Source organism: Protomyctophum bolini, assembly GCF_963924005.1.
Source record: "Protomyctophum bolini genome assembly, chromosome: 3".
Taxonomy (NCBI): Eukaryota; Metazoa; Chordata; class Actinopteri; order Myctophiformes; family Myctophidae; genus Protomyctophum; species Protomyctophum bolini.
The window spans coordinates 43,557,088-43,578,393 of NC_137864.1; the positions used below are offsets into that span (position 1 = coordinate 43,557,088).

Below are 21,306 nucleotides of genomic sequence, written 5' to 3' on the forward strand. Positions count from 1 at the left end.
CTCACTTCCCACATTTCACACACAATGGTGGCAAGCTCACACAGACCAACTCATTGGAGGCAATGTGGGTTCAGTCAGTGTCTTGCCCAAGGACACTTCGGCATGTGGACAGGAGGAGCCGGGATTCGAACCGCCGACCCAGGGATCATTGGACTACCTGCTCTACCTCCTGAGCCACAGCCGCCCCAATATCAATATTAGAATGAAAAGACAAAAGTATTTAATTTAAAAGTGGAAATACTGTACAAAAAGATAATTTTGCGATCCTTTAGTTTAATCCACATTATCAGTGTTGGGGGAAGCTACTTTTAAGATGGCCTACAATACATGTTCAGGATTAATTTATTTTGTATTACGGTATGTTATGTGAATGTGAGTACAAACCATTTTGGTTTGTACTCACATTCAGTTTTAGAATCGGAACTGCAAACGAATATCTGATCTATATCCCAGTGAGTCAAGCGACTCAAGCTAGTTGCAGTTTTCACTCCAAGCAGTAGGTGGCCTAAAGAATCTCTAATAAATAGTAGTACCCTTTTAGGCAGAAGAAGAACAAACATGGTGGACTGTTGACAACAACATCCACAACAAATCAATTTATTCTTCAACAGCGACTGTTGAAGTGATCAGATCCACATATGTCTACCAACAACAGCAGCGACTCGTTCCACGCCCAGCTGGCCGCGGTGATCGAGGTCCTGGCGAACAGCGCGGTGGCAGAGATCTGCAAGCTGGTGGATGATGGCTACGCGGTGCTGCGGCTGGAGATCACCCAGAACCAGAGGGAGTTAGACGGCCTCAGGAGGAAGCTGCTGGTCGCCAAGTTCCAGACATCCAGACGGAACAACCACCACCTGGACAGACTGAGCGCTCTGAGACGCAACAGCAGCGCCCTGCTGCATGTGAGCCCACTAGCCCAGGATAGCCGCAATTTGCAACACTAGATTGTTTAAAAAAAATAATGGGGTGAATCTAGCCCAAACATTTAGACTCTCGTAGAGGTTTTTTTCGATTCTGACGTTTTAACGAATCTTCGTCAGAATCGAAAAAAACCTCTACGAGAGTAAATGTTTGGGCTAGGATGAATCTAGTTGCAATACCCTCCATTGACAGCCCATTGATCCAAATGGACATTTCCATCTGCCTGAATTGAACTTAAAGTACCAAGAGTAGAAAGTACTCAATTCAATTCAAAGGGCTTTATTGGCATGAGAAAACATACGTTTACATTGCCAAAGCAGAAAGAACAATACAACAATACAGCAATACAATCAAAACAAAAATTATGTACTTTGAAGGTCAGAATCTTCAATAGATCAACTTCTGTGTACCAAGATAACTCGATGCAGGTATAGTGCAGGAATATACACAATTATTAGTCTTTAGGGTGGTTGTGTTCCATTTGATATCCTTCTCCTATCACAGCAACTCACAAATCTCACTATGCAAAATGTCTCATTTCAAGTTTTCAAATGTATTTGAAAATGTCAGATCTACGGTGGCATATGCATAGTCTGTCCAAGTTTATTCCATGATTGAGATTTCAATGATTGGGTGATGGGTCTTATCAGTACAGTTGCAGGAGAAAAAGGGCCACTTAGTTGCAAAGATGAATCGGGTGTGTAAGTGTATTATACATCTTATTAACTATTACGTTATTGAAGTATATAGATAGATGGCTTCTCAGAGGACAGTGTTAATGTTACTTGATGACAGGACGAGACAAGCTAAATTGGTTTTGTGTTCATCAACGTAGCTTAAATAGTTGTCGTTTGGTTTACATTAAGGTGCGGTAGTCTGTTGATGAGAAAGTATGCAGATGGAACAATGGAAAAATACCTGAGACTCGAGTCAAAACAGATACTTTCATACTTATGTACATGATGAGTGATTAATGAAGGGTATGACATGATTGAAAGGAATGCAGTGTTATGGTAGTTTGATGAAAAGACAGATTAATGATTATGCAAAATAACTTTGATTATTTATTAAGATATGGTGATTATGTAATAATTGTGACAGGGGACCCGCGGATCTCCGGCGCCCAGCAGAGCCAGATGTAACCCCGCGACCAAGAGCTCAACACAGGGAACAGGAGGAGAGGAGGAGGACGGGGGCGCTGGCTTTCCTATCATCTTGAAGGTGGAGGGTGACGACAACACACTCAAAGGTAATACAAACATTAAGACAAAAACTCTTTGGTGCTGAGACAAACTGCAAAACAGCAGAATCATAATTATGCAAGAGAAGGGGGCTCGCAACTCACTTTAAACACAAGAACTGTTATGCCTTGAATTCAGAAGTCAACCCAGTCAAGTACCCAACTGTCCCCATGTTGAGAACATCATATAACCCATTCAGGCCTGACGTCAAAATTAGGCATACCATATTCTGAATTGCCAAAAAGAGGACGCATGTGAGAGTGCATGTGCGCAGGTCTGTAACTCTGAGAGTGTACTAGTATAAATGGAACCAAATGGACCCTTTTATAACTTTTAACTCTGATACTGTACAAATGGAATCAAATGGGACTCTTATGGGTCCATCTGGTTTTACTCTCAGAGTTATGGGGGTCCTTGAAATTAAAAAGTTTAAGAACCTGTATGCAATGGCTTATCTCTTGTAAAAAGACAAAACATTATCTTATATGCTTTGCTAGGTTGTACAAAATAATATTGGGTCAATTTAATTTGCAGGACTCACCTCGCCCACAGCTGCCTTGGCTGTGTTGTTGACATGACATGGGCTTGCAGGACAGGACTTTTATTTGTGACAGACACATAGTTTCTTTGCAGACAATACAATCTGCTTCTCATTGGTCAGTCACAAAGCTAAGAAAACAGTAACCTACTTTTTCTGCATGTCAATGATGATGAGATAGTTCTTTGGCATGTCAAGCTTTCCTCACGGAGAGCACAACAGTCTATCTGCAGCCAGCAGAGCAATCACTCTACTACTCTGCTCTGCGGTCGGGACCAGTGCTGTCAGACTCAGCGCACATCGCATGCAGATTTATGAATAATACACATTCCGGGGTTCGGCTGAAAGTCCACCTCTCACAGTGTTTTTCCACTACGAACCATTGAACGTGCATTGTAATACACATTGGTCTGAATGGTCTGTGAGCGTAGCGATACATATACAGGCGATACATGTAAAACCCCGGACATTTGAAGGAATTTATAAAACCCCCCCGGACTGCCCGGACAGCCCCCCAAAAGAGGACTTGTCCGGGCAAAAGAGGACGTATGGTAAGCCTAGTCAAAATGGGATAATATGTAAATCAGGGACTTTCTGAAAAAGAGAACTTGTCCCCAGTTGAACCTCCCTGAATACTGTAAAACGTGTGAAATGAAATTATACAGTGTGAAATTAAATAATTATAAATATACAGTACAAATGTAAATTAAAACAAGTGAATCCAATATATATTGATGATATATATAATCAAAATAGATTTTGGGGAAAATCATGGCTAATATATGGCTTTTCCCCTTTTTAAAGACAATAGCAACGGTTTTCCAAAGAAGTGGTTAGTCATGCTAATTTCATTGATTTATAATGAAAAACACATACAAATATACATGCTTGTTGATTATTTAATTCAGTAATCGATAGAATAATTACTAAGACAATAAATGATAGTTGCAGCCCTACTTTGCTCATCCTCTTTACAATTCAGAAATGTGTTAACCAAATGATAATTTACTCTTCTCCTTTCAGACATTCAACCCCCAGTCAAGCATGGAAGTGAGACAAACACATCTGCAAACACGACACCTAGAACCCTCCCTGTAGAGCCTGAGAATCATCTTCACCGCGTCGACCAGCAATTCAACACCGGTCACCATAGTAACGGAAATGTTAACAGAGAGAGCCACCATCCATCATCTGACCGCAATAACAGATTCACCAGCTCCACACGACACGACGACTGCAGCCTGTTCACCAGTGCATCTGAGTGGGCAGAAGCTGGTGCAGGCATAGAGGTGTGGAATAACGCTGGCAGCCTAACCACAGGGAACTGTTCTCTGGACCCTCCACATAACTCAGGCCCACATCAAGAGGGGAGAACTGGGAGCAACACTGATGGCAGAGAGGGTTCTCCTGGAGCTTCAGCGGAACGAGGAGGAGACGTTTATGGCGACCCGAGTAATGTTGCTCCACCCCTGGCTGGTAATCTGGACTGGGAACCAGATATGGTGGTGGTGGATTCTGTTCCAATTAAAGTGGAGGCAGACATGAGCTCAGAGTGGAGCATAATAGACAGGGATGGGATAACCAGGTCTGCCAAACAGAGACTCAAGAAACACGGGAGAGAGGAGGAGCTAGAAGCAGTGCGCTCAACCCCGACAACTACAGGTTTAAAGTCAAGTTTGGTTAATGTTAATACTAGTGCCACTTCCTATGGTGACCTCTCCTCTTTCTCCTCCTCATTCTCTGCAATCAAAACCCCTAGGCAGGTTTTACACCCTCAGGCAAATCGAGGAGACAATCGGTCGTCTTCCCTCAACGAAATTGGCGCCTCCTCCGCTAGGGAGTTTAGCAGGCTCCTGAGCTCCATCCCGCCTATGGCGCTACCCGCCCAGCCAGCCCGTGACGCCGGGGGTCAACCGTTCCGATGCGAGCTTTGCGGGAAGACCTTCAGACAGTTACAGAACCTGCGGCTGCACCAGCGCGTTCACACGGGTGAGAAGCCGTACGGCTGTCGCCACTGCTCCAAGCATTTCTCCCGCCACCATCAGTTGAAGAACCACGAGCGCGTTCACACTGGAGAAAAGCCGTTCCGCTGCCCCATCTGTGGCAGGTGCTTTGTGCAGTCCAGTAACATGAAGAGACACCTCAGAATCCACACCTGATGACGTTGTTGCTACAGCATTGAAAGAAATAACACATATCCTCCGCCTCTGGTGCTGAGCCGAACTGCAAAACAGCAGAATCATGCAAAACAGGAAGGGCTCGCACAGCATCGGCATTTGATAGATGACAGATCAGTGATCCGATTGGTTGTAACACTGGCTTTTTGGTGCACAATACAGGTACACAGCTAAGGCATCAGCTTCCATATGACAGAGGACAGAAAAATGAGGTGATGCATTTGTTGCTGGCAAAAGTTACATAATTATGGCAAAGTTGTATATACGTTGGACTTTTGGGGAACAACCAAAAACAAATAGATGATCGTAGCTGACTTTTATGGGCCAATAGTGCTTTAAATTGAAAAGTACTAAAGTAAATGTTATTTTCACTATTTGCGCACATCACTGTTGTGTGACAACGTATAAAATAAGTGGTAAATCGATAATAAAATGCTGATAAAAAAGTGCACTTCTCAATTATTAAATTAATCCAAAAAGTAATCGACCGAATAATCAGAGAAGAATAATGGATAGTTGCAGCCCTAGATGAGATGAGACCAAATGAGAGGTTAGAATGTGAAAGGACTGCATAATGGAGTCATTGCTAGCCAGGTTGCTAGCTGATATGCTCATTAGTCACCTTGACTGAGCACCTACTGATTTACAACATGCTCATTGGTCACCTAATTGAGTGAATTATTTTATTTAGTTTATACCATGTTGGTATGTATGTACTGACGTCAAGCGATGACGCTGAAATAAGTTATAGAGGGGTAGGGTTATTTAAGTTTTTTACTTCTCCCTACTCCTTTCCGAACATATAAAAGTAAAATTATAATAATTATACTTGTGGCCAGTGAGGCTTGGTTTTTGTTTTGTTTTGGGAATATTATTTTATTTTTCTATATTGCACTTATTTTAATTCTTTGACTTTTTAGTCTAATTTTGTCATGTTCGGAATAAAGTTTTTTCATTCATTCATTCACCTGATTCACAACAACCAATCAAATCCTCATTTGAAAGTAAATCATATCAGATCAGTGGAAATCAAGGTTATCGATAGTAGAAGCCAAGGCACGGTCAGGCCATGGGCCGAGCATGTGCCATTGACGCTCATGGGAGGCAGGAAATTTGGTGGAATACAGTGGAGTCAATGAGAGTCAGCTGGACCAGCTTGTGAACAATCACTATTTCTGAACGATTGTGTCATTTGTCTGTTAATCGGTTCAGGAATATAAAAGAAGACATCACATGTTGTTAGCTATTTTTCTCCCCGATGTGCACAGTACATAGTTTTATTGAGTATTGTTTCTGGCTCTGCAGTATCGCAATGTTTTGTTGTCAGACTGTCATGGGATACTTTGACACGTTCAGAAACACTCTTTACATACTTCAATAAATCATCCAAAAGCAACACAGCAGAAAACAATGTGTGATAGGTCTTATTTTCCTGGAGCGAGTATTTTAGAAGCGTCTCAGTCGTTTGGAAATAGTTTTTATTCATAAGCTGTTCCACCTGCTTACCAGCAGTACTAGAGATCCTTGTAGGATATAAAACTAGCAGTAGTAGAGGTCCTGGTAGGATATAAAACCAGTAGTACTAGAGTTCCTGGTGCTAGGATAGATAAAATGTCAGCAGTATTAAAGTGAGTAAAACTCAATGTTTTTGCATTTCAAACTGCACATTGTGCATACACATGTTTTCTTATGTGTCCGTTAGATTTCTCTTCTAGCAGGAAAACACTAACCTGACTCTTCCAGCTGGGGGCGGTATTGGGTAGCGTCAGGTTAGGAAAACACAAGGCAGAATCAGAAGTAGCCTACCCAAAATACTTGATACTGCGATCATACTTTTAGGGCCTACCCAATAAAATCATTGATGCAGTGTAGTTTAGCATAAGCTCAAATAAATGTGAGTGAGTGTACATTCAGACTATTTAGCGTCTGTACTTTGTTGTCCCACGGGGAAATTCTATTGTATTGGGTAGGAACAAAAATTACGATATATATATATATATATTCTATGATTTTGTATCTTACTCTTTATCCTAATGTGTTAAAGCAGGTGTTCCCAAACTTTTTTGGACCAGGTACCCCTTTTGGGGTAGATATTTTTCCAGGTACCCCCTCATCCTCGCAACACGGATAACAATATATTTACAACCACAAGCAGTGTTTCCTGCAGGAAAAAGCTTTGGCATGGTGCTGGGCACAGGCCGCAATTTTGATTAATTAATTAATTTGATTAATTAATTAATAAGATGAATACATTAAGATTAATTTGTATTATTGCTCTTGTATTGCTATGGAGACACTGGGGGGACACTGGGGGACACTGGGCAGGCACTGAGGAGGCACTGGGGAGACACTGGGGAGGCACTCAGGGGCACACTGGGGAGGCACTGGGAAGGCACTCGGGGGGCACACTGGGGAGGCATTGGGGAGGCACTCGGGGGGACACTGGGGAGGCACTCGGGGGGACACTGTCTAAATGTATACGTCTAAATGTAGACGTCTAAATGTAGACGTCTAAATGTATACGGACGTCTAAATGTATACAGACGTCTAAATGTAGACGTCTAAATGTAGACGTCTAAATGTGTACGTCTTCTCTTATGGGGGTCCCTGGCATATCTTTTCAAATGGGGGTCCACAGGCTAAGTAGTGTCAATTTAGGGGTCCTTGACATGAAAAAGTTTGGGAACCACTGCTTTAAACACTTTAGCACTTTATGAACATGAACAAAATAGATGGGTCCCCCCTGGAACTCCCTCAGGTACCCCTGGGGGTCCCCGGACCCCACTTTGGGAACCACTGTGTTAAAGCTTTTGATGACAGCTACATTTGCCATTAAAGCTAGTTGCAGTTTTTACTCCATGCAGTAGGTGGCCTCAATCGAATCTCTAAATCCATACCCTTTTAGCATCGCACCGGAAATGGAAAAAGGCAGAACAACAACAAACATGGTGGACTGTTGACTACAACATCCACAAAACAAACCTATTTCTTCAACAGCGACTGTTGAAGTGTTCAGATCCACTCATGTCTACCACCAGCAGCGACTCGTTCCACGCCCAGCTGGCCGCGGTGATCGAGGTCCTGGCGAACAGCGCGGTGGCAGAGATCTGCAAGCTGGTGGATGATGGCTACGCGATGCTGCGGCTGGAGATCACCCAGAACCAGGGGGAGATAGACGGCCTCAGGAGGAAGCTATTGGTCGCCAAGTTCCAGACATCCAGACGGAACAACCACCACCTGGACAGACTGAGCGCTCTGGGACGCAACAGCAGCGCCGTGCATCATGTGAGCCCATGTGAACATTAAATTATTTGGGCGTGGAAAATTGTTTGATTACTCTGCAGGCGCCCTAGAGCGGTTTTGAATAATTCTATGGATTCACTAGGTCTGCTCCATAGATCTATGGACCAGAGCTAGGGAAGGATTCACATAGGCCTACGTGGAGCGGTGGTGAGTAAAAACAGAGAGAAGGGCTGGGGATAACGGCTCTTCGCCGTGGCTCAGTGACGTAATGTTGTAGTTCGTTGGTCACCTCACCACCGAAAAACCAGACTATGAATGAGCCATACCTAGCCCAAATTTTTAGATTCTCGTAGAAACCTCTACGAGAATCTAAAAATTTGGGCTAAGCCATACCCGTTGTTGTTTGGGTTCAGGGTTCTTGTCTGCCCCATGTATATCGGAACTCTTCTATTAGATGGCCCTGAGGGAACCCAAAGCCCATACTGCTACATGATCATGGCCTTCGTTGACATCATCAAGGAAGTATTTTGACAGGTACATGGGTATCTTAGAGGTGTAGCGAATCTTCATTGCAAGTTGCTGTACTCTGTCGTCAACCCTTAGCCATTCCAACCTGTCAAAATGAGCGGTGGTTAGGTGGGTTCTAGTTTGTTTTATTTTGGGATGTCTGGAGCCTTATTTAAAAGGCCTTTGAGATGGTACCATGAGGTGCATGCATAATCGAAGAAACCTTTTATGAGGGCTCCTGTCAGTCTCTCAAAAGTCTCTGAAATTAAAGTGGGTGCTGTGATGCAAGTCCAGGGGTGCTGCAGAATACTTTGATACTATGTATCAAATGCATACAAATGCTATGTACTATGGTCAAACAGCCTATGCATTTAATACTTTTATACTAATGTTTTAAAAAATGTGGAAATATCATATTCAACAAATTAATTCATGCAGAAGAATGGATGATGCATGATTATGATTATGTATTTATTGTGACAGGTGACCCGTGGACCTTCAGCGCCCAGCAGAGCCAGATGTAACTCCACGACCAAGAGCTCAACACAGGCAACAGGAGGAGAGGAGGAGGACGGGGGCGCTGGCTTTCCTGTCATATTGAAGGTGGAGGGTGACGACAACACACTCAAAGGTAATAAAAACATTAACACAAAAATAACGCACAACCTCCGTCTTTGGTGTTGGGCATCGCAACTCACTTTAAAAAGCTCACATTTTATTCAAAGCAGCAAACAACAAGAACTATTATGTCTTGAATTTAGAAATTCAAGTCATCATTGATCTGAAACCCTGAAGAATGTTGAAGACTATCCATAGGGTTTCCTACAGGTCTCCTGCATAAAACCTTTTTCTTTCTTTTTTTTAACATGTGCTATTATTAGAAAATAATGTGTGTTATTTTGTCTAGAATTCCTTGATAACAGTCCTTTCAAAAGCTCTAGTTGTAGTAGTGGAAATGATCCATCAATCATTTTTAAGTGGCACTGGAGGGACATTTCTTTTTTAACTCTAGGATCACAATCTGAGGACATGCATTATTATAAAAGAATGTGTTCTTTTGTCTAGAATTCCTATTAAAATAGCTATTGTTATATAATTGATCTTCTATACTTGTACATGTAGTCCCTGTAAAGTTAAAAAATAATAATGAAAAAGGCGTTATTCCGCACTCATGAGTATAGTTTCTGACCATATTGACCAAAACCAGAGCAGAACTCCCACCACAGGACTCAATTAATACAGTTGCAAGTATTTCATACAGTTTAAGTTAAAAAAAACTGAACTATCCCTTTAATGAAGCAGCGGTCTAGAGAAACGGACATTGTTTTTTTGGATCTTCAAGAATCTGCACCCATCAGCTACAGAGACATTCTCACGGTCACCTCTAATTCGGTAGAATCGATGCGAGTGCGCGGAGAAGTTGCAACATTCTTGCATATTTAATTTGCTGCGTTTGCCTTCGCACTGCGCTGTTATCCGCAGCAATTGGAAACGCAGCAGGGAACTTTATCAAATGTGTTGAATTCATAAACTACACAGTGAAATCTATGGTGTTAAAATTATACTTAGAGTAATGGTTAGGACGTAAAATGTGTCGGGGACTAGACGTCTCTCACTCTGTGTGCACACACTTGCGCAGCACGCACGGTTCTTTTTGGGCATGTGGAGGCACAGCGCAGGCGGCAGCACAAAATTAATCCGACCTCCGACGTTTACAAGTTTATCGAGATGAAGAAAGTCCCCACAGTGACAGCACTCCATGTTTACGCATGCCTTCTCCTTTTTTAACCCTGTCAAGTACCCAGCTTTCCCCATGTTGAGAACATCATATCATATGTAAATCAGGGCATAATTGAACAAGAGAATTGTCATTGTGAAATTAAATTAATCTACAGTACAAATGTACATTAAAAACAAGTGAATCCAAGCCATTCAATCAAATTGATTTGGGGTAAAATCACTACAGCCCATTTCCACTTTTTAAAAACTATAGCGAAGATTTTCAAAAATAGCCTCATCATGAGACATAATTGTGAAGTTCTGGAGCTTTTTTGTATGACACCATCTTAAGATGGGGCACAAGTGGTTAATCACGCTAATCGATTAAATTATCTATAATACAAACAAACAAAATTAAAAACTATACATGATTCTTGATTAATTATTCAGTAATTGCAAAGACTATAAATGATAGTTGCAGCCCTACTTTGCTTATCGTCTTTACATTTCATGTAATAACTAACTGATCATTTACTCATCTCTTTTCAGACATTCAACCCCAAGTCAAGCATGGAAGTGAAACGAACACAAGGGCATCTGCAAACACTACACCTAGAACCCGCACTGTAGAGCCTGAGAATCATCTTCACCGCGTCGACCAGCGATTCAACACCCGTCACCATAGTAACGGAAATGTAAACGGTGAGAGCCACCATCCATCATCTGACCGCAATAAGGGATTCACCACCACAAGTCACAACGATGGCAACCTGTTCACCAGTGTGGCAGAAGCTGGTGTAGGCATAGAGGTGTGGAATAACGCTGGCAGCCTAACCACAGGGAACTGTTCTATAGACCCTCCACATAACTCAGGCCCACATCAAGAGGGGAGAACTTGGAGCAACACTGATGGCAGAGAGGGTTCTCCTGGAGCTTCAGAGGACTGGGGAGGAGACGTTTCTGGCGAATCAAGTGATGTTGCTCCACCCCTGGCTGGTAATCTGGACTGGGAACCCGATATGGTGGTGATGGATTCTGTTCCAATTAAAGTGGAGGCAGACATGAGTTCAGAGTGGAGCATAATAGACAGGGATGGGATAACCAGGTCTGCCAAACAGAGACTCCAGAAACACGGGAGAGAGGAGGAACTAGAAGCAGCGCACTCAACCCCGACACTGAGCACAGAGACCTTAGACAGAACTACAGGTTTAAAGTCAGGTGTGGTTGTTAATACTAGTGCCACTTACTATGGCGGCCTCTCCTCTTTCCCCTCCTCGTTCTCTTCAACCAAAACCCCCGGGCAGGTTTTACACCCTCAGGCAAACCGAGTAGACAATCCATCGTCGTCTTCCCTCAACGAAATTGCCGCTTCCTCCGCTAGGACGTTTAGCAGGCTCCTGAGCTCCAACCCACCTATGGCGCTACCTGCCCAGCCAGCCCGTGACACCGAAGGTCAACCGTTCCGTTGCGAGCTTTGCGGGAAGACCTTTAGAAAGCTTCCGAACCTGCGGCTGCACCAGCGTGTGCACACGGGCGAGAAGCCGTATTGCTGTCGCCACTGCTCCAGGCGCTTCTCCCGCCAGCATCAGCTGAAGTACCACGAGCGCGTTCACACCGGAGAAAAGCCGTTCCGCTGCCCCATCTGCGGCAGGGGCTTTGTGCAGACCAGCAACATGAAGAGACACCTCAGAATCCACAAGTGATGGCGTTGTTGCTACAGCATTGAAAGAAATAAAGCACAGCCTCTGTCTCTGGTGCAGAGCCGAACTGCAAAACATCAGAATTATGCTAAACAGCAGGGCTCGAGATTAACGGCGTCTCGACGGGGACTGTAAAATATCGATTTGGGACTTAAATTTATCTCATTCGCGACGGTTTCGGGACTACTGAAAATTTGCATATCGTGTGCAGCGCTGATCAGCATGAGACTAGCAGCGCTGCAAAGACTTTTGCAGTGCCGTCAGTCAGACAAGTTGACAACAACAACAATGCACACACTACCCTCTTAGTGTTTTCTAATGCTCGGATTGTTCTGGAATTGCTGCCCCAACACTGTGGAATGCACACCCCAAAACGCTCTCATTCCACAGTTTTTATTGATTTCTTTGTCTTAGTATTTTTTTTTTCTCTCATGCCACCCATGTAATAGACATTTGAGTATTCATAGACTACCTGCATAGCTGCACGTTATCTGTTGGTCTTGATCAAGTAGCCTACACCAAAGTTTTATAAGCTACTGTAGTCACTATTCATTGATTCACTGGTACTACAAAATCCATTTGAAAATAAATATCAATGTTCTCAGGTCAAATATTGATATGTGATTAATTAATTACAAAGCCTCTAATTAATTTGATTAACATTTTTAACCAAGCCCTATTTTTCATCTGGGAGCATGTTGACTAAATCAGTGTATCTACAGAAGAAACATGATGAACCAAACAAATAATGCATGTATTGTATTTCTATTACAATAGGAACACAGTTATTAATTTCGCAATTTGAGTGGTGCTTTTTTACTTCGGGACAGTTCAAATTGTATTTTGGGACGGTTCTGGGACGTTGGTGAAAAAAGGTTAGTCTGGAGCCCTGCAAAACAGGAAGGAGGCTTGCACAGCATCAGCATACGATAGATGACGGATCAGTATCAAAGTCGTACGATTTGTCACACATTACCGCAGTGAAAATTTGTTGTCCGCATTTGACCCATCTCTTGGAGTGGTGAGCCGCAGCCTAGGAGCGCTGGAGTGGTGAGCTCCTGGTGATTCCCGTGCCGCGTTCTGGAATCTTTTTGATTAGTTGATTTGACCCCCCCCCCAATCCAACCCATTGATGCTGAGTGCCAAGCAGGGAGGCATTGGGTCCCATTTTTACAGTCTTTTATATGACCCGGCCTGGGATCGAACCCCAACCTCCCAGTTTCAGGGTTTTAACACAGGCTTATGCACTCATACGATTTATTTATCAATATTTTTATCTATCTGCTATTGTCGGTTTTTGGTGCGCAATACAAGTACACGTAAATAAGGCATCAGCTTCCATATGACAGATAACTGAGGTGATACATGGGGTATTGCTTTCTTATTGGATAAGGGCAAAAGTTGAATAACTATGGCAGTTGTACATATGTTGGACAAAAAGATGATCGTAGCTGAAGACTTTTACTCTCTTTGCCTTATAATGCAGGTACAGAAATGTGCCAATAGTGCGTTAAATTGACAAGTAAAATGTAAATCTGCAGCCTATTTTCACTATTTCTGCACGTCATCATTGTGTATAAAAGAATCCTAATGCTGATAATAATAAAGTGTGCTTCTCAATTAATCCAAAAAGTAATCATCAGAATAATCAGAAAAGATAATGGATTGCAGCCCAGGCCTAGACGAGATGAGAGAGGATAGAATGTGAAAGAACTGCATAATGAAGTAAACTGTTACCGTGACGACCACTCCTCCTGTAACCTCTACTCACTGGTGATTGCTAGCCAGGTTACAAGATGATCTGCTCATTGGTCACCTTGACTGAGCGCCCACTGAATCACAACAACCAATAAAATCCTCATTTGACAGTAAAGTCATTACATGAGATCAGTTTACTCACTTTTATACTGCTGGCTTTCTATCTATGATCCAACCAGGACCTCTAGTACTGCTGGTTTTATATCCTACCAGGACCTCTAGTACTGCTAGTTTTATAACCTACCAGGACCGTCCTAGTACTGCTGGTAAGCAGTTGATGTAAATCACTTTGTAAGTTTGTTTTGATAAACACTCAAAATAAAAAAGTATCCGTGTCCGAACCTACTGTATGCCTAACTATTTTTATTTCATCTTTATTTTGAATCTCCTTACCCTTTAGGCCTACAGTCTGATAAAGTAAATAATGAATAAAACGTTAAGGTGACTACATTAATAATTGTACCAGGACTACAGAACAAGACATACCGGTGGAATGCACTGTTCAAATCCGGTCAAAAATCCCGCCTACTGCATCCGGTTATTTCCACATACACAAACGCACACATATAAACCATTTCCGTGTCTTCTTTTGAACCGGATATGCAAACTGCGAAACGAATAGAATGGTCTCTATCCAGGTCTATCGAGTGAGTCAAGCTTACAGTTTTCACTCCATGCAGTAGGTGGCCACAATACCCCGTCCCTTTTAGCATGATCGCACAACGGAAAAAGGAAGAGGAACAAACATGGTGGGGCTCTGTTGACAACAACATCCACAAAACAAACCTATTTCTTCTTCAACAGCGACTGTTGAAGTGATCAGATCCACTCATGTCTACCACCAGCAGCGACTCGTTCCACAACCAGCTGGCCGCGGTGATCGAGGTCCTGGCGAACAGCGCGGTGGCAGAGATCTGCAAGCTGGTGGATGATGGCTACGCGGTGCTGCGACTGGAGATAACCCAGAACCAGAGGGAGATAGACGGCCTCAGGAGGAAGCTGCTGGTCGCCAAGTTCCAGACTTCCAGACGGAACAACCACCACCTGGACAGACTGAGCGCTCTGAGACGCAACAGCAGCGCCGTGCATCATGTGAGCCCAGGACTGTCTGGTTGTCACGAGCCATGACATTATTTTGACGTGGAACATATTTTGATTGATACTTTATTCGTCAGAAATAGGTACAGCCAGACATTAAGGCTAAAAGTATAACACAAAAAAGTACTGGGGACTTGTTTCCATTGTGGTCATAATTCAATTCATCAACATAGCATTTAACATTTGAATAAAAAACAGTTTGTATAATGGGTACATTTAAACGAAAATACAGATCAGTGCTAGTTTCAGACATATCTACACCTAGCTCTGTTCCATAGCTCTAGGGCAGAATCGTAGAAGCAGTAGAAGGCTTAGCCCCACAAGCAGAACCCAAATCATAAAAGCTTTCGGAGGGTTCCGAGAGGTGCTATAGAAGGCTATGGATCAGAGCTAATCTACACCATGATATTAGTAGCCTACTGTATGCCAGGGTAGGTCAATACAAAATCTGCTGCAAGGATAAAACCAGAAAAATCACTAAAGACTTTGTTTACATCAGGGTCCTCTAGACTGAAGTGAACATCCAAAGACATACAAATATACACAAGAAAAAGGAAAAATAGGGGGGTGGGGGCGGCATACCTTTAACCTTTTTTACAGGGGCCAGCACCTGAGAGCGGTTTTGAAAGAGTCTAGGGATTCACATACGGTATCTGTTGGTAGGGCGTTCCACATTTTAGTGGCATAGGAACGAAATGAATTTAACCGCTTGTTTGAGCCGAATCTGGGTTGAACGTGGTTTGTGGAACTGCCTCTGGTTTTATGATCATGGCCTTCGTTGACAATGACATTAAGGAAGTATTTTGACAGGTACATGGGTATCTTGGAGGTGTAGCGAATCTTGTAAACCAGGCCCATTGTAAGTTGCTGTACTCTGTATCAACCCTAAACTATTCCAACCTATCAAAATGAGCGGGTGAGTCTGGGAATCTTGTTTTTAGGTCCTTTGAGGTGCTGTGGTACCATGAGGGGCATGCATAGTTGAAAAAACCTTGTATGAGGGCTCCTGTTAGCGTTTCTCAAATTAAAGTGGGTGCCATGACGCAAGTCCAGGGGTTCTGCAGAATATGTTGATAAATTAATATTTGGAATATTTATCAATATCACTTCAGTTTAACCACTTAATCCAGGGTTGACCTCAGACAAAGACGTTTGAGAACCACTATTATAATTATATGTCATCAACAAATACAAAATATGTAGAATAGGAAAACATCAGCAGTGAATGACACCTCCATTCTATGGGAAATTGCATTTACATCCCCTTGTGGTCTCCTGATAGTTTCTCAGGCTAGTTTTGAAAGCCTGAGTCATTCACATGTTTGGTGTTCACATGGTGTCGGGGCATTCCACATTTTGGTGGCAGAGAAGTAGAATTTTCCCACACAGACAGGCGAGGTGCCTGGGATGAGAACAGGACTGGACTAAACACATCAAAACTTCCTTTGGGAAGCACAAATGTATGGGGCACACAATTGGCACACAATGGTGGAGGTGTATGTAAGATCACATATGTTCTAGGGATAGTATTGTGGCTGTAGGTGACACATACTTTGGAAAAGACTTATTAATGATTATGCAAAAATACATTTGTTTTTCTTTAATAATTAAGATGGTGATTATGTGTAGCAGACCCAGCTGGCCTTAACTGTCTGAGTGAGTTTCATTGCCACTTTATTCGAAATTCAACGTAGAACTGGGACAGGAATAAAATACAATATATCAATGGTCATAAAAAACTACAATATAATCCATAAGCATTTCAAATCTCAGACACAGGATACATTTTCCATACATCACTAAAGTAAAGTCACTAAATTACACAATACATAAAACAGCCTGCAATCTGCAAACAATATTTTAACAATATCAACATTGCAAGCAAATCAGTAAAATACCTTGTCCCCCTTTCCAGCTAGGTGCTATCTTCTTTGTGTGTGGCATCTGTTTGTTCCATGGTTAGTTGGCATTTGACCATTCCTTTGGCCTTCCTTTCCACAAGCCAAATTCCAATACCCCAAATCTCGGCCACTCGCTCACTCACACTCGGTCACTCCAGCATGGCAGTGTTACAGTGAAATTAGTGTCCTGCCGAAATATGTGACCATCTTGTGGACTTCACATAACGTGGCTTAAATACCACTAGGTTGAACTCTGCTAATAAACAAACGTCAATGATTTATGTTCGGACAGACGGACACTGACATATGTGATTGTCTACACATGATTGTCACATATTCTAGCAGGTCACCAATTTCACCGTAACACCACCATGCTGGGGTGGCCGAGTGTGAGTGAGCGAGTGGCCGAGATTTGGGGTATTGGAATTTGGCTCCATAACCAACAAACTTCAGCCACACCATTTGTGTTCTGTCTGTTTCAAGCCTTCTCTCTACTGAGGCAGCATTTCCTTGATTTTTTTTTTTTTTTCCTAAATTTTTATCCCACGATTTTGTAACCCAGTTTTCTTTTCACCCAGTGCCAATTATCTAATGTAATCCTGGGCGCTACACTTCCTCTGCCAACCTGGGGGGGCAGCGGACTGACCTCATGCCTCCTTCTATGCATGAGGAGTCCAAGCTGCTTCTTTTCACCTGACAGAGGGGAATTTCCCCGGCCGGACGTAGCGCGTGGAAGGGACACGTTATTCCGACCAGTTCCTTTCCCCTCCATCAGGCGCCCCGGCTGGCCAGGGGGAGGTAGTTTTAGAGACCAGGATTACTGCATGTTTTTGTGAGGGTATCTACCCTAGGGGACACGGGGAGAACATGCAAACTCCACACAGAAAGGCCCCTTCGCCAAGCATTTCCTTGATTTTAACCCTGAGCTGAGCTGGGTCCCCAATCATCCGATGCTCATCAGCCTCAATCAGTTGTTGGCACAATCTCTTCAAATTAATGGACTTCCTGTCCAATGTCTCACAACACTGGATATATTCTAAACGATAAAAGTATTACCTGTGGGTCCGTTACATTATGTATTAATTGTGACAGGTGACCCGCGGACCTTCAGTGCCCAGCAGAGCCAGATGTAACCCCGCGACCAAGAGCTCAACACAGGGAACAGAAGGAGAGGAGGAGGGCAGGGGCACTGACTTTCCAATCATCTTGAAGGTGGAGGGTGACGACAACACACTCAAAGGTAATAAAAACATTAGACAAAAATAACGCACATCCTCCATCTTTGGTGCTGAGCCAAACTGCAAAACAGCAGCATCACTCATGAGTCAAAAGAAGGGGGCTCGCAACTCACTTTAAATTTAATCCAAAGCAACTATTTTGTCTTGAATTCAGAAATTTGAGTCATCATTGATTTGATGCTGAGTGTTGAAGGCTATCTGTAATTCCGTAGGGTTTCCTACACGGGTCACCTGCATAAAACCTTTTTTCCCGTTTTTTTTTTAGCTCTTTGTGTTAATATTAGAAAATGTGTGTTATATACTAGAATTGAATGTTCTCTAGTTGTATTTGCTTGTAAATGTACTGGTGAAAATGATCCATCAATCCTTTCAAGTACCCAGCTGTCATGCAATTAATATACAGTGCGAACTTTGAAATGAAATTAACATACAGTACAAATGTACGTTAAACGTGAATCCAAGCCATTCAATCAAATTGATTTGGGGGAATATCACTACAGCCCTTTTTCCCTTTTTAAAAACAATAGCGAAGGTTTTCAAAAATAGACCTATAGCCTCATGAGTCATAATTGTGTTCTGGAGCTATTTTGTATTATTGTATGACACCATCCTGAGATGAACTATAAAATAGCTAATTGATTCATTGAGGTATAACACAAAAACAATTATAAAAACTATAAATGCTTATTGATTATTTAATTATTCAGTAAAATAATTGATAGAATAATTGCAAAGACGATAAACGATTGTTGCAGCCCTACTTTTCTCATCCTCTTTACATTTCAGAGATGTAATAACCAACTGATACTTTACTCTTCTCCTTTCAGACATTCAGCCCCCAGTCGAGCATGGAAGTGAAACAAACACTATACCTAGAACCCTCGCTATAGAGCCTAAGAATCATCTTCACCACGTCAACCAGCAATTCAACATCCGTCACCATAGTAACGGAAATGTAAACAGAGAGAGCCACCATCCATCATCTGACCGCAATAACAGATTCACCACCACACGTCACGACGACTGCAACCTGTTCACCAGTGCATCTGAGTGGGCAGAAGCTGGTGCAGGCATAGAGGTGTGGAATAACGCTGGCAGCCTAACCACAGGGAACTGTTCTCTGGACCCTCCATATAACTCAGGCCCACATCAAGAGGGGAGAACTGGGAGCAACACTGATGGCAGAGCTTCAGAGGACCGGGGTGGAGACGTTTCTGGCGAGTCGAGTAACGTTGCTCCACCCCTTGCTGGGAATCTGGACTGGGAACCCGATATGGTGGTGGTGGATTCGGTTCCAATTAAAGTGGATGAAGACATGAGTTCAGAGTGGAGCATAATAGACAGGGATGGGATAACCAGGTCTGCCAAACAGAGACTCAAGAAACACGGGAGAGAGGAGGAGCTAGAAGCAGCGCGCTCAACCCCGACACTGAGCACAGAGACCTTAGACAGAACTACAGGTTTAAAGTCAAGTTTGGTTGTTAATACTAGTGCCACTTCCTATGGTGGCCTCTCCCCTTTCCCCTCCTCGTTCTCTGCAATTAAAACGCCAAGGCAGGTTTTACACCCTCAGGCACACAGAGGAGACAATCAGTCGTCGTCTTCCCTCAACGAAATTGCCGCTTCCTCCACTAGGGAGTTCAGCAGGCACCTGAGCTCCATCCCACCTATGGCACTACCTGCCCAGCCAGCCCGTGACGCCGGAGGTCAACCGCTCCGATGCGAGCTGTGTGGGAAGACCTTCAGAAAGTTCCAGAACCTGCGGCTGCACCAGCGCGTTCACACGGGCGAGAAGCCGTACGGCTGTCGCCACTGCTCCAAGCGCTTCTCCCATCAGCATCAGATGAAGAACCATGAGCGTGTTCACACGGGCGAGAAGCCGTTCCGCTGCCCCATCTGTGGCAGGTGTTTTGTGCAGTCCAGTCACATGAAGAGACACCTCAGCATCCACACGTGATGGCGTTGTTGCTACAGCATTGAAAGAAAGCAATAACGCACATCCTCCATCTCTGGTGCTGAGCCGAACTGCAAAACAGCAGAATCTTGCAAAACAAGAAGGGGGCTCGCACAGCCCCAGCATACGATAGAGAACAGATCAGTGATGTATGCTGTTACTTAACATCCACACAACAGAACAGATCAGTGAAGTGATGGCGATGGTGCATCAAGGCTGTGTTACACAGGCTTATGTGCTCTCCGACAATAGCAGATCTATAACCGATGTAAATCGTCTCTTTTCGGTGTGCGACACAGGCACAAAGCTAAGTATACATAAATCAGGCATCAGCTAAGCATCCATTATGACGGAGGATAGATGAATGAGCATTGATGTTTGGTGCTTTCTTATTGGATGAGGGCAAAAGTTATACATGTAATACGTTGGACTTGTGGTTGAACAACCAAAAACGAAACTAGGATGATCCTAGCTGATTGTTTTTACTCTGTTTGGCAGTATGAGCAACAGAAATGGACCAATGTGCGTTAAATTGTGCAGTAAAATGTAAATCTGCTATTTTTACTATTTTTGCACAACACTGTTGTGTGACAAAGTATAAAATAAGTGGTTAATCGATAATACATTGCTGATGCTCTGATGTTGAAAAATATTTGATTAATCTAAAAAGTAATCGACAGAATAATCAATTCACTTTATTACATATTTATTACAGGCATAGAGTACAATTACAAATCATTGACATAACAAATTACACAATAATAACAATAAAAAAAATTAGGATAGAATGTGAAAGGACTACATATTATGAAGGAAAAGGTTACCAGCGTGACGACGACCTCTACTCGCTCACTATTTCTGAAGGATTGTTTCCTTTGTCAGTTAATCGGTTCAGGAATATAAAAGAAGACGCATCATAGGGTTTTTTTTGATGTAATTCACTTTGTAACTGTTTTGATAAATGCTCTATAAATAAAGTTGTATTATAATTGTGTCTGAGAACTTAAGACTAAATATTTAATGGACTGGTGACCATATATCCTTATATTATTTTATTTTTTTCCATTTGTGAGACACTCGGTCAGACGGCGGATGCTTGCATTTACTGGAGAAATGAATGTCCACCCCAGTTTCGGTTTCGTTTCAACTACTACGATTACTTTTTCTTCCTTTTACAAAGATATATAAATGAAAAGAACACTAAACTTGTAGCTAATCTCCTGCAATCAAGGTCTAACTCACTAACGCCCCCTAGCATGCAGCACCTTTCATATATAAAGAGACCTGTTGAGCACACTATAGCCATTAGTA

General features: G+C 42.8%; 3 protein-coding genes across 3 annotated transcripts; all 3 read left to right on the top strand.

Moving 5' to 3' along the window:
- Positions 1–433: 433 nt before the first annotated feature.
- Positions 434–5,590, top strand: LOC308313152 (uncharacterized protein). The gene is made up of 3 exons (XM_080760097.1): positions 434–902; positions 2,023–2,170; positions 3,724–5,590. The coding sequence occupies exons 1-3, from the start codon at positions 639–641 to the stop codon at positions 4,857–4,859; spliced, it is 1,548 nt and encodes a 515-aa protein (XP_080616223.1). The 5' UTR covers positions 434–638; the 3' UTR covers positions 4,860–5,590.
- Positions 5,591–7,833: 2,243 nt separating this feature from the next.
- LOC308313151 (uncharacterized protein) lies at positions 7,834–14,137 on the top strand. The gene is made up of 3 exons (XM_080760096.1): positions 7,834–8,162; positions 9,111–9,258; positions 10,896–14,137. The coding sequence occupies exons 1-3, from the start codon at positions 7,902–7,904 to the stop codon at positions 12,047–12,049; spliced, it is 1,563 nt and encodes a 520-aa protein (XP_080616222.1). The 5' UTR covers positions 7,834–7,901; the 3' UTR covers positions 12,050–14,137.
- Positions 14,138–14,542: 405 nt separating this feature from the next.
- Positions 14,543–20,952, top strand: LOC308313155 (uncharacterized protein). The gene is made up of 3 exons (XM_080760100.1): positions 14,543–14,896; positions 17,896–18,043; positions 18,869–20,952. The coding sequence occupies exons 1-3, from the start codon at positions 14,636–14,638 to the stop codon at positions 19,996–19,998; spliced, it is 1,539 nt and encodes a 512-aa protein (XP_080616226.1). The 5' UTR covers positions 14,543–14,635; the 3' UTR covers positions 19,999–20,952.
- The last annotated feature ends 354 nt before the right edge of the window (positions 20,953–21,306 follow it).

Bases quoted from the DNA above. Each gene is read 5' to 3' on its own strand.
- LOC308313152 (XM_080760097.1), top strand. From the start codon at position 639: ATGTCTACCAACAACAGCAGCGACTCGTTCCACGCCCAGCTGGCCGCG. The intron at 903-2,022 runs GTGAGCCCACTA...TAATTGTGACAG, and splicing joins ACAGCAGCGCCCTGCTGCAT to GGGACCCGCGGATCTCCGGC. The intron at 2,171-3,723 runs GTAATACAAACA...TTCTCCTTTCAG, and splicing joins TGACGACAACACACTCAAAG to ACATTCAACCCCCAGTCAAG.
- LOC308313151 (XM_080760096.1), top strand. From the start codon at position 7,902: ATGTCTACCACCAGCAGCGACTCGTTCCACGCCCAGCTGGCCGCGGTG. The intron at 8,163-9,110 runs GTGAGCCCATGT...TTATTGTGACAG, and splicing joins ACAGCAGCGCCGTGCATCAT to GTGACCCGTGGACCTTCAGC. The intron at 9,259-10,895 runs GTAATAAAAACA...ATCTCTTTTCAG, and splicing joins TGACGACAACACACTCAAAG to ACATTCAACCCCAAGTCAAG.
- LOC308313155 (XM_080760100.1), top strand. From the start codon at position 14,636: ATGTCTACCACCAGCAGCGACTCGTTCCACAACCAGCTGGCCGCGGTG. The intron at 14,897-17,895 runs GTGAGCCCAGGA...TAATTGTGACAG, and splicing joins ACAGCAGCGCCGTGCATCAT to GTGACCCGCGGACCTTCAGT. The intron at 18,044-18,868 runs GTAATAAAAACA...TTCTCCTTTCAG, and splicing joins TGACGACAACACACTCAAAG to ACATTCAGCCCCCAGTCGAG.